Source organism: Drosophila novamexicana, unplaced genomic scaffold, assembly GCF_003285875.2.
Source record: "Drosophila novamexicana strain 15010-1031.04,08,12 unplaced genomic scaffold, DnovRS2.1 tig00000387-arrow-pilon, whole genome shotgun sequence".
Taxonomy (NCBI): Eukaryota; Metazoa; Arthropoda; class Insecta; order Diptera; family Drosophilidae; genus Drosophila; species Drosophila novamexicana.
In genome coordinates, this window is record NW_020824800.1 from 5,493,788 (window position 1) to 5,505,567 (window position 11,780).

At 37.5% G+C, this 11,780-nt stretch overlaps 1 protein-coding gene across 1 annotated transcript; it reads right to left on the reverse strand.

Annotated features, from left to right (window-relative positions):
- Nucleotides 1–5,687: 5,687 nt before the first annotated feature.
- Nucleotides 5,688–7,200, reverse strand: LOC115759773. The gene is made up of 2 exons (XM_030700840.1): nt 7,159–7,200; nt 5,688–6,720 (listed from the first exon to the last, which is right to left on the reverse strand). Exon 2 carries the CDS (start codon nt 6,589–6,591, stop codon nt 5,992–5,994), a length of 600 nt encoding a protein of 199 aa, XP_030556700.1. The 5' UTR covers nt 6,592–6,720; nt 7,159–7,200; the 3' UTR covers nt 5,688–5,991.
- Between the last annotated feature and the right edge of the window lie 4,580 nt (nt 7,201–11,780).

Sequence of the window (11,780 nt, forward strand, 5' to 3'; positions counted from 1 at the left end):
TGCTGATCATAATGATCGAGATGATGATGATGATGATGATGCTGGGGTAGTTGGCAACGGGCCAGTTCGAGTGGCATTGCCTACTACCTCAGCCATAATGTACAAATATGTTGGCCACTTGTGCATTCAATGGGCCTGCAATTCGCCCAAACAACAGCAGCAAAACGAACACGAAAAAAGCAAGTGCTTTGTCGTTGCGAATGCTCAACTAGAAAATACCCCGCAAGCAACGCCATTGCAATGATTCCCACTTAGTTCAAATATATACATACATACATTCTTACGACACGCACATACACACACGCACACATACAACCGGTTGATTAATATACATATACGCCTTGAAGCATTGGCGATGCCTCCTCCTCTGCCTGCTACATACATTTTCACAAAACCATTATACCCTCTTCCACACATTTTCAATGGGCATAGGGTTACAAAATAAAAGAAGAAGTATTCGTAAAGTGTCTGCACACAAGCGAAAGCAATATGAAATTGACGCGTAAATATTAAAACAGGTAAATATAAAATGAAATGGCAAAAATTACAACTGCTTTTCTGCTATTTGCACACAACATAAATCAACACAGCTTTAAAGTTATCAATTCTATTAAATATATGTATGTATGTATGTACTCACCATCATATATATATATATATATACATATTTGTTGCTGTAATATTCTGAGCACTCGCGCTGACCGCTCTTTAATTCCGTTATTTTGCTTTGCACTATTCTTTGCGCGTCTCTTTCGCGCGCACGTTTTTCTGCATGAGAGAGCGCAGCCACGCTTTGCAATTAAAACCAAACACTAATAACAACTTTTAACTGCCTTTCATTAAACCAATTTTCACTTTGTTTACCACACACACAATTTGTTGAATTATTAAACATAGCAATTAGATATTTTACCACTTTGGCCACTGATAACCGCGATGCTGGTTCACAACTCGCCGAACTCGCGACTAATACTGTCTCCGCATAACATCTTACTGTTTAAGTTAACAGTGAAAACTCAATCAATGCTAAGATCAATTTAGGCATCTCCCTGATTTACACATGTTAAGTCCTTATGTTGCCAGCGCGTAATATTCAAATGTTACTGTTAAAGTTGGTTTTAAATAAAAAATGCAAAACAGACATGTTTTTTTTCTGTTTGCTTTTACAGTACTGCTTAAAGGGCTCTCAAAGTTAACAACCCGCCCAGATATTTACATGTATTTTTTCTAATATTATTTTTAGCAGCATTTTACATTGCATTTTACTCGCAACAAATTAGATTTGAATATAATTTTATAGATTTGTTTAAACACTTTGGGCATAAGCTAACAGTAACAGTTAAATAAAATGTTAAGCTGTTCAAGCTTTAACAGACCAGCCTTACAGCAGCCTGTTTGCTGCCCTTTCAGCCATGTTAAGCTGTTATTGTTTTTACAGCACAGACTTAACAGCTGCCTGTTAAAAGTAACATTCAACTGCGGCAGCAAAAAAACATTTCAATAAGCAGCTTAGTCCTTGCTGTTATGAAATGCAACAGGACAAAAGGATAATGCGTAATTAACTGGCCATAAGTTAACCATTAATTAAACCCAACTCATTAACGGCAAGTGTTTTTTTTTTATGTGAACAAAACATTTTATCATCACTTTCCTGTCAACATTTTCAATACAGCAAAATTGAATCAATGGAAAGGGACTATTATGTGGAGCATAAAACATAATATGTGGGAATAATGATGCTATTTATGTAGATGACCATTTGTCAACTATTATTCTGATGATATGCTCAACTTACCCCGTGTTTAGTCTAACGGGAACAACGTGCAGCGAATAACAGTGTGGGAAAATGCGGGAGTTTTTGTTCCACAGAACAGTCCATTTTATAAGCCAGACTCTTTACCAAATCTGCCGTTTCTGTGCCTTTGGCTATTTTGCGTACAATGAGGAAACGGAAAAGTTATATATTTGCCAGCATACGGCTTTAAGGAAATACACTACCTGGACTATAAAAATAGTTTTGTTGCTGTTCGACTATGTAAATTACGTTTATATGCTGGCTGATATTTGCGCCCATATGTTTGGTAACATTTCGGAAAAGAGCGCCGGATACAATTTCTATCTGGAGACCTCTATCTACGGTAATGTCAACTATCAGTGCCTGCGTATGATATATCTCCTGCACAGTTGGCATAATAGTGGAGCCTATGTGATCGTGATAAATCAGATAATGGAATTGCATAGAAGTATGTGCTCGACATTTGATAGATGCAATTTTACGCTTGAGCATAATATTCTCATCATTTCTGTCGTGGAATTCAGTTTGACTCTGCTTCAGATATGGAATCAAATGATGACTAGTTACATTCTTCTGGTGTTCGTCTATCATTTGGTCTTATTTGAGCTATTTTATTGGGCCTACTTTCTCTATCAGTTGATTTTGATTGCCTGGCACCGGATATTGCTCAATTTGCTCAGCTCCTATGCCGGGAAACTCAGGCCCAACAAACGTCAACGCCATCGGCTAATGCTCTTTTACGGCTTTTACTTTCGTATGTGCGCGATACACGGCCACATTACACAACACTGGCTGAAAATAGCGGGCGGCCTGTTCGCCAGTATTGCCATCTTATCGGTGGACATTTCCGAAGAACTATATAATATTATCTACAAACAAGAGAGTCCTTTGCAAAAGTGGAAATATTTTGTGATCTACAAAATAGGCAACTGCCTGGCACCAATAGTAAAAATTTTCCTCTTGGGCCTGTGCAATAATCGCATCGAGAAACTGACCAAACTTCTAGCTCAACAAATCTATCTGATTGAACTGTTGCACTGGAAGAAATCTCTGGACAAGTTGCCGTCAACTAAGAGAAAACCTTTTACCAGTCTGCTGGCTTCTAAGGTGAGTTAATTAACTATTCGAATGATTCGATAAATATTTCGATATCGTTACAGTTCAACTGTTTTGTCCTGCAGCAGCACACACGTCCGATCCGAAATCATATTTGGCACGCAGGACAAACGATAAATATCGAGTTTCTACTGTTATTTATATGGCTAGCTTTTTTAAATGCAATGTCAACTTTGCAGTACGAACTGACAAAGAAGTCAACTTATTTAACAGAACATAACTAATTTTAATCGAGCTGTGCTTCGATTTCCAACACTGCGAAATCCCTAAGGCGACCTAATAAAGTTCCGAGCGGAAATCTAATGTTTTTTTAAGTGTTGTATATTGTTAAAAAGTTTTTTCTGTTTATCAACAGTCAAATATCATAAAATTTAAATTTTTTTTTTAATTTTTAATGAGAATTCTCTTGCAAAGATTCACATCTGAAGTCGAAAACTTGTAAATAGCGAAATTATGTTTTTCAAAAAAAATATATTAAATTTGATAGTTTTAAAAATCTTTTTCAATATCAAAAAGAAATCGATAAAAAGGAATATCTACTAAAGCTGTTCGAAGCAATTGGAAAAAAAGCATAGCATACCTTACGGAGCAGAAATATTGTAGGAACCGCCATTTCCATACTAGATGCATTAAATCACAACTGAAATAATAAAATAAAACAGTTAAGCACAGATTAAACAAAATAATAATGCCTTAAAATTAAAAATTGTACTATATTTTCATATTTACCTCAACGAAAATATATTATGGCTCATTATTCAAATGATGTGCCCCATCATTAGGGCTCAACTGTTGATGAGCACACCACTCACTCATCCAGGACACTCTCGTGAGCCTTGGAAGTGGAACTGTAACGCCTTGAAAAGTCAGTTATACTCGATGGAGCACTTGGAGCGGTACCTATTCGAGTGGAGCGTTAGAATCTTGTGCGATGCACTCTATAGAGCGTGTCGCTTCGCCGGTTTCGGGCACTTTAAATACTATAGAAGAACTCGAAAATATTGCATTCATAAGCCAAGTCGAACATTTAAATGGTTCGTTAAGCTCTGTCTACTATTTATGGACGATCACAACATAATTGGCATATTATTTGTTATGCTAACAAACTTTAGCCTAAAAACGCCTTTGCCGGAAAGTCGAGACGGTTTTGAGGCGTTTTTGTTCTATGCGACGCTGCTTTTGGCCAACTGTCAGCTGTTGTGCCTGTTTTACCCGGCACACAGTCAAAAGTACAGTGAAGCCTGCCTGTTGGCTGTTAACAAACTAATTAAACTACATAGAATTGTGAGATTGAGCTGCGGAGATTGTAAATTTGCCACCGAAACTTGTATACTAGTGTTTTTTTTAGTACAATATGCTTTTACAACACTGCAGCTACTGCACGGCTGGTGGCAACCCTGGATTTTTACATACAATTTACTGTTATTCGAAATATATTTCTGTGCCTATTTTGTCTATCAGCTGCTGTTGATGGCTTGGCTCCGGGCTCTGTTAGCCCACTTAGGTGAATATTATTTGAATCCTCAACTTGGACTCTTTCCGAGCTCGCGCTATCGTCGACAGCTGATGCAGTTTTATAGGGTATACACACGATTGAATCGGGTTCATAGAAGCATTAGCCAACTCTGGCTGCAGGTAGCAGGCGTGCTCTTTGTCGGCATCCTCAAGTTAGCTCAAGACTATGCAGATGTCCTTTATAACATGATCTTTTATAAGAAACGGAATGAAAATATAATTATGTTCGCAATAAAAATTGTAAGCTCTCTGGCGCCCTTGATGAAAATATTCCTTCTGGCCTTGTGCAGTAAACGCCTGGAAAACCTCACTCAAAAATTGAGCCAGCGACTTTTTCACATTGAACTTTTGCATTGGCAATGGGTGCATTCCGGCGTGGAACTCGCTGTGGGAATACCCCTGACCCAGCTGCTCAGCAAAAGGGTGAGTATGTGCAGCAAGCTGAAGGGAATATCCTTAATGTACAATTTCCCTATTCTACACCAGAACTCTAGCTTTTATCTGCAGCTGCTTGTCGAACAGTTTCGAATATATATTTGGAATATGCGGCAGGCCATGAACCTAAAATTTCTACTCTGCTTTCTATATTTAGCCATCTTTAATGCCATATCTATGTTGCAGTATCGGAAGCTATATACGGACCAAATCTAACTATACTTTGTCAATATTAAATTAATATTATTCTTAGATTTAAGTTAATTAAATAAAAACGATAAGAATGTATTTTAAGCATTTGGGTTGACGCTTAGCCCTACGACTAATAGATACTCTGTAATCTCATGGAACTAGAGAAAAAGTTGTGATTGAGTCGACTAGTAGATACTCTGTACGCTCATACGAGTAAAGTAAGGTTATATGCATAAGTCGACTAATAGATACTCTGTACTCACGTGGAGCTAGACTTTGCATGAAGTCAGGTAAAATTAATTAGTCGACTGGTAGATACTCTGTATTTGGCTACAAAACTTATAAAGTATCCTAAAAAGCTTCTTCTTCAACAATTTTGTTCTAAATAAATGCCTTCGTTGCCCTTTCAAAGTGTTTCTAGAATTAGATATACTTAAAAAAAGAAAATCGATATTTATCGATTTTAGGCAGATATAAATATAATACTTAGTCTCTGGCATTACTTTATGACAACCATTTTGGTAAGTTTCCAATTAGGTATAGGGTATTAAAGAATGCGTGTCACCTTCTTAACATTAATTCAGTTTCCCATTTAATAAGATACTTAAAAATTAGGCTTAATTTCTGCAGAAGCTAAAAAGTGTTACTCAAATTTACTTTTATTTTTGGTATTTATATATGTGTGTGTATATATATATTTTTGATCAATAAATATGTTAGCATGCACATCGAATGCATTTAATACTCGTACTTGCTGAGCTCAGTGATAATAATTAAATGAATGCGCGGCTCTGGCAACTCTCTTAAGGTATTTCTTGATGTTTTCTTAAGGCACGTCGATTTTTAAAGAGTTGCATATTCAAGCTATGAAAATGCTGCTTAAAGTACTAAAAGACCTAAGACTAAAGAGCCTAGACTATGTGTTGTGGCCGCGGGGCTCACTTCATGTGCGGCGTCGGCGGCGTCAAGAGGGATAATTTCTCAAACTTGGGCATGGTCTGGACAGCTGCGGGCAACTCAATCAGCTCGGCGTCTGGATTGTACGGATAGTTGGGATTGGCGGCGGCCACATCGTTAACAGCAATATCATTGGACAGATCGACGGGCGCAAAGTTCTCATAGATGTCAATGTGATTATTCAAATCGTTGCCGGGATCCGCAACAGCCGCAGCATCTGCATCTGCCTCGGCATCCGCCTCCAGTGTGGCCCATTCATCGTTGAAGGTGTCGCTCATTTCGATGGGCGTCGCACGGCCATCCTCCTCATCGTCCGAGGACTCCAGCTCCTCGCGTTCCCTGTACAGCTGCGGCTCCGACTCCGGCTCAACGACCAACTCCGTGTCCGATGCGACGCCAAAGTTTTCAATGGCCACCAAGGACTCGGCCTCTGTCGCATTATGACTGTCGCCGTCGCCGTCTGGCAGCGGCATTTCCGTTTCCTCATTATGCGCCATTGTGCCGGCATCTTGAGCTGCGGCCAGCTGCTGCTCCTCCATCTGCTGCTCCTGCTGCTGCACATCTTCCATCGGGTCGGCCATTATAGTCTGTTCAGTCTGTTTGATGTCGGACGCTTCTGCGAGGGTATCTTCTATGGGCGAGCTGGAGGCAAGTGTGCTTGTGGCTGTAGTTGCTTTTGTTGTTGTTGTTGTTGTTGTTGTGCTCGTGCGCTGTGTGTGTTATGGAGTTGCGGGTGCATCGGTTGGTGTGTGTGCGTTCGTGTGTGCGTGTGCATGTGTGTGTGTGTTATGTAAATAAATGGAATAAAAGTTTGTATTACTTTCGAGTTTGCCAATTATGTGGCTAGTTTTTAGTACAAGTAGTCGCCGCATGCAAATTAATTAATTTAAAATGGAAGTCCATGTATCCGTTGCCGACGCTTGATACCCTGAATTTGTTTATATCAGGAAAACAGGAAATAATATACCAACATTTCATTTAAGTACGCTTTTTTGATTTCATGTAAAATTTCTTAATATGAAGATCAACATTTTGTCCGATAATTCTATATAGCAACAACATGATATATACACAGTTACAAAGCTTATGACCAAACTCAAATACTCTCTAACATACTCTGTAAAACTATTATTCTTACAACAACTTACAGACAAGACGCAGCTCTGTTACGCACGCACCGAAAGTTCCAACTAATTTGCTGTTAAGCAAAGCTTGGACTTTTATACATAGATTTAACATAGATTTAACTGCGCGGCTGACTCATACGTGAGAGCAGATTGTAAGCTGTGCTTTAACAGACAAAGAGAGAGATAGTGCGTTAGCAGCAGCAGCGGCGCTGTTAAGCTCGCAGCATTGCTGTTACTGAGCTGATGTCTAAGCTGCTCTCCCATTCTCGTCTGATCTGTTCTAACGCACGCTCACACGCGCAAGCATGCGCTCTCTCACTCACTCTCGCTTTTGTTATTCCACATTCATTTACATTTCTGCTTAATATGCATTGCCTCACGCATGAATCACCTTCGCGTCTGATAACATTTCGTCGAAATTTATTTATATACCTTGCCGAACACAATTAAGCATGCAAGCAGCTAAGCGCCCCCGGCCTGTCATTCACACTGTCTTGTTGGTCACTCGGTCGAACGCTGTAAACGTGTGACGTCACAAGTTCACATATTATTATTGCATTTGACAGCCGCCCCTCGCATGAGGAAATATAAATATTTCTATTCTCGGTCGTCTGCTCTGTAACAAATTGCACAAATTCGCAGAAATTTGTATTATTAATACAAAATACCAAATGCGCAGTTTATTTTTGTTTATTGCGCTCACTTAAGTCTTGAGATGATTTTATTATTATAACGGATGTAGGTGTTACCTACAGAAGATGCTCGGTCACAGTCGAGCAGATTGAGTCACGTTTTAATAATTGTTTCCGGGCAAATTCTTGAGAATTGACTATCTGATAAGCTAACTGAGAGATATCGCATGCGATCTTGTGGAAAGCTAAAAAGATCATCTTTTGTTGTAAAAGAACTGAAATTTCTGTTTGGAAAAATGTAGCTCAATATTTTGAAATTGTTTATAAATAAAATATAAAAAATATAAAATATTCATTCTAAGCGTTTAGCAAGTTTTGAAATTGTTAATAAATAAAATATAAAAAATATAAAAAATTCATTCTAAGCGTTTTGCAAGTTTTGAAATTGTTAATAAATAAATTAACAAAAATTTAGAATTAACAATTTAAAATAATTTTCAAAAAAAAAGGTGTTCTCCAGTAATATTAAAAATTGATAAGGAAATAGTTGAACATATAAAAATAAAATGCTATCAAAAACTTTAAAGTTTTGCACTCTTCAGCAGAAGTTGTGCTAGTAGATCTTCTGAAATTTATGACCTATGCTTGTCAATGCTTGATATGGGGTACACACACCCCGCCCCGCCCCCTGGACAGCCCCCACACATATGAAAATTTCTTCGCAGTTTAACGCTCTATTTTACGCTGCATATTTGATGTGTTTTTGTGTGGCAGTTCGCGGTTCCCGCTGGTTTTTTGCTCATTTCACGCACACTTTGTAGCACGCACACAACTGCTTCAGGCTGCCAAATACGCCCCTCCCTGCCCCTCCCCCACCCCCTCTGGTAAGACCCCTTAAACACACAGCCCACATAAAAAAGCAGGGCGCATAACAAATTGAAATGCAAGTGCACAAAGTAATTTTTACAAAGTTATGAAGGGCTTTGGCGAGTCGACAAACATATGCACATATATATATATATATATATATATATATATATATATATATATATATATAAATATATAACCTATATATGGTATTTGTGCAGTTTTTTAATGGGAAAATATTAATAAAATATCGCATTTGGCTGGTTTGTGCCACAGCGACAGGCAAATTGTTTAACAAGCTTCAACAGTTTTGCAATATTTCTGCAGGAGTTGGCCAGCGGGGTGGGCGGGTTGGGGCTAGGTAATGGTAGAGGTGCGGGGGAATATACTTTGTGTGTGTTACTTTATATTAATATTTATAACCATGCATTTTACAAATTCAAATAAATGCATGAGCCGAGTTTGGGGTGCCAAAACCGCAGCTTTCAATATCCGCGTGAGAGTTGGAAAACAAACCAAAACAAAAAAGAAAAACAAGTAAGAGGTTCCAGTCGGAAGCTCCCTACTAGGGGATACCCTGAACCCTCTTCTTCCAACATCAAATGCATATATATATATAAATTGCCCAAAAAACAGGATATCGATATCGATTTTTATCGATTGCTTGGAAACGGAGTAAGTTATCGATTATCGGAAACAAACTTGATCTGCGCGGGAACTAGGAGCATCTACATCTAAAATTTCAAGTCTCTAGCTCTTATAGGTTCTGAGATCCTTTGGCTCATACATACGGACGGACGGACGGACAGACGGACATGGCTAGATCAACTCGGCTATTGATGCTGATCAAGAATATATATACTTTATGGGTTCGGAGATGCTTCCTTCTGCCCGTTACATACATTTGGCTTTCGCACAAATACAATATACCCTTATACCCATTTTTAATGGGTTCAGGGTATAAAAAAAGTAAATAATATAAAAAGCAGTTGCATAAATTGAATAAATTTGTACGCGACTTGTGCAATAGTTGTTCCCAGCGGAAAAGCTACCCCAACGGCAAATGTTTTCCATTGTTTGCAAATTTAACAGTTTTTGTGAATATATCGTAATGTTGACATGTCGCACTTATGCTTTAAAGCTGTTCATAATTGCGCTTTCTACTGTTTTCTTTTTTTCGCCCTGGTCATTTATTAATTTTGCGCTGATTTATGTCATTATGAGGGGAAAAAAAATTGAAATGGCGACACGCAAAATGCTCGCAAGTCGCGTGCTCGTCGAATTCGATACAATAAATTCTCATAAATACAGCATGGGCATGGTCACGCCCACCGGCGCAAGCAGACGCCCAAGACAAGGATTTATGCGCTTGGCGCACATGACTTTTAATATAAATTAATTTTTATTATGGCTAAAAGTAATTAATGGACTTGAAAAACCGCATATATGATGCATGTACCGTTAAATTGCTGCAGCAACTGTAACGTGTCGCGCGAGTAGGCGTTGGGGGTGTGGCAAAAAGCTCATTTATAACGCAACTGTTTGTGCCAGCCAGATGGCAACCCTGTTACAAAATGAACTGGGCACACTGCATTTGAGGGCATTTCTAAAATAGAATCGCTTTTTTCTCAGCAACTGGGCACCAAAGGTTTTTTTTTGGGGAGCTTTAATAGTTTATTAAAGCTTTTGAGCAGAACTACAAGATCCACGCAATTACAATTTCAAAAAACAAATTTCCTGGCATGCCAAAGAATTGTTTGAAAAAAGTATAAGAGTTAAAAGTTAATGAGAAAATAAATAACAAAGAGTAATTATCGAAATATCAAAGAGCTTTAAGGAAAAGGGCAGCCTTTTAAAATTCCAATGCAATCTTGTTAAGCAAACACTTTCCATAGATCAAACAGCTTAAAAAGCTGCAGAAAGCTCAAATTAAACAGCGTCGTAAGATTAACAAATAACGCGATTGGGCTTTCGAGATAATGAATAATAAAAAAGCTCATTAAAGCTTTATTTGAAAAGTTTGTTTAAGCTTTATAAACTAGTTGGAAAACGTTAAATGAGGATTAAATACATTCAATACATTAATTACTCCATTAATTAAAGCTTAATAGAAAATACTTTTATGTTTTTTTTTAAATAACTTCTTCATTATAAGCGAAATATGTCAAAATTCAGCTAGCTAGCTTAAAAAAATGTAACCTGCAATTTTGTAACCGTCGAAGATCCCCTCAATTATGCAATTAATTTGTGCATATTTTATAAGCCAGACAGCAATTGTCATAGCTATATGAGGCTGGGAACCTCATTTGCCCATTTTTTAGCTTAATATATAATTTGTTTTTATGCATCCCGCTGACACATAATAAAATGTATAATTTGTTTGCATTAATAATTTGGACGCAATGAAGTCAATCCGAAAGCAAACAAAAAACGCAAACAAAAAAATGGCAACTCTCACACATCTATTACGCAAATATGTAAATTACAATGTTAAACAGCAACAAAAGACAAGTTGGTTTGCCTAATAAGAGTTCTAGACTGGGAAATACCCAGTAAACAGATCTGAAGAGTGACATCAAAATTTAAGATATGCAAAAATCGAATTCAAATATTTCGAAATTTAAGCTTTCATTTAGTAAAAAGCTTTCAAAATCGATAAGTATCGATCTTAAAGGCAAACATTTTGAAAAACTTCATATAGAATATAAACCAGCATCTGAAAATCTGCTGAAAAAGCTTTAATCGATATTTATCGATATATGCTTTGATAACCACAGACTGCTGATAATGAAGAAATTTTTATAACTCTGCTACACATTGTTGTTGAATGGTCTGCACTAACCTACTTGTAAATGCTACAGGGTATACAAGAGAAGAAAATCGAATTGTGTAATCTTGGAAATCGATATTTATCGATATATGCTCAGATAATCACCGACTTAATGCTGATGTGATCCCTGTTGCATACTGTTCCTTAAATTTAACGAACCCATTTGAAATTTTTACAGGGTACACAAAAGTAGAAAATTGTACACTGTTGGAAATCGATATTTATCGATATATGCTCAGACAACCATCGACTTAATGCTAATCTGATGTCTGTTACATATTGTTCCTTAAATTCAACTGACTTTGCTCAAACAT

What these genes read in the sequence shown, in the direction of transcription:
- LOC115759773 (XM_030700840.1), bottom strand. Translation starts at nt 6,591, where the DNA reads ATGGCCGACCCGATGGAAGATGTGCAGCAGCAGGAGCAGCAGATGGAG.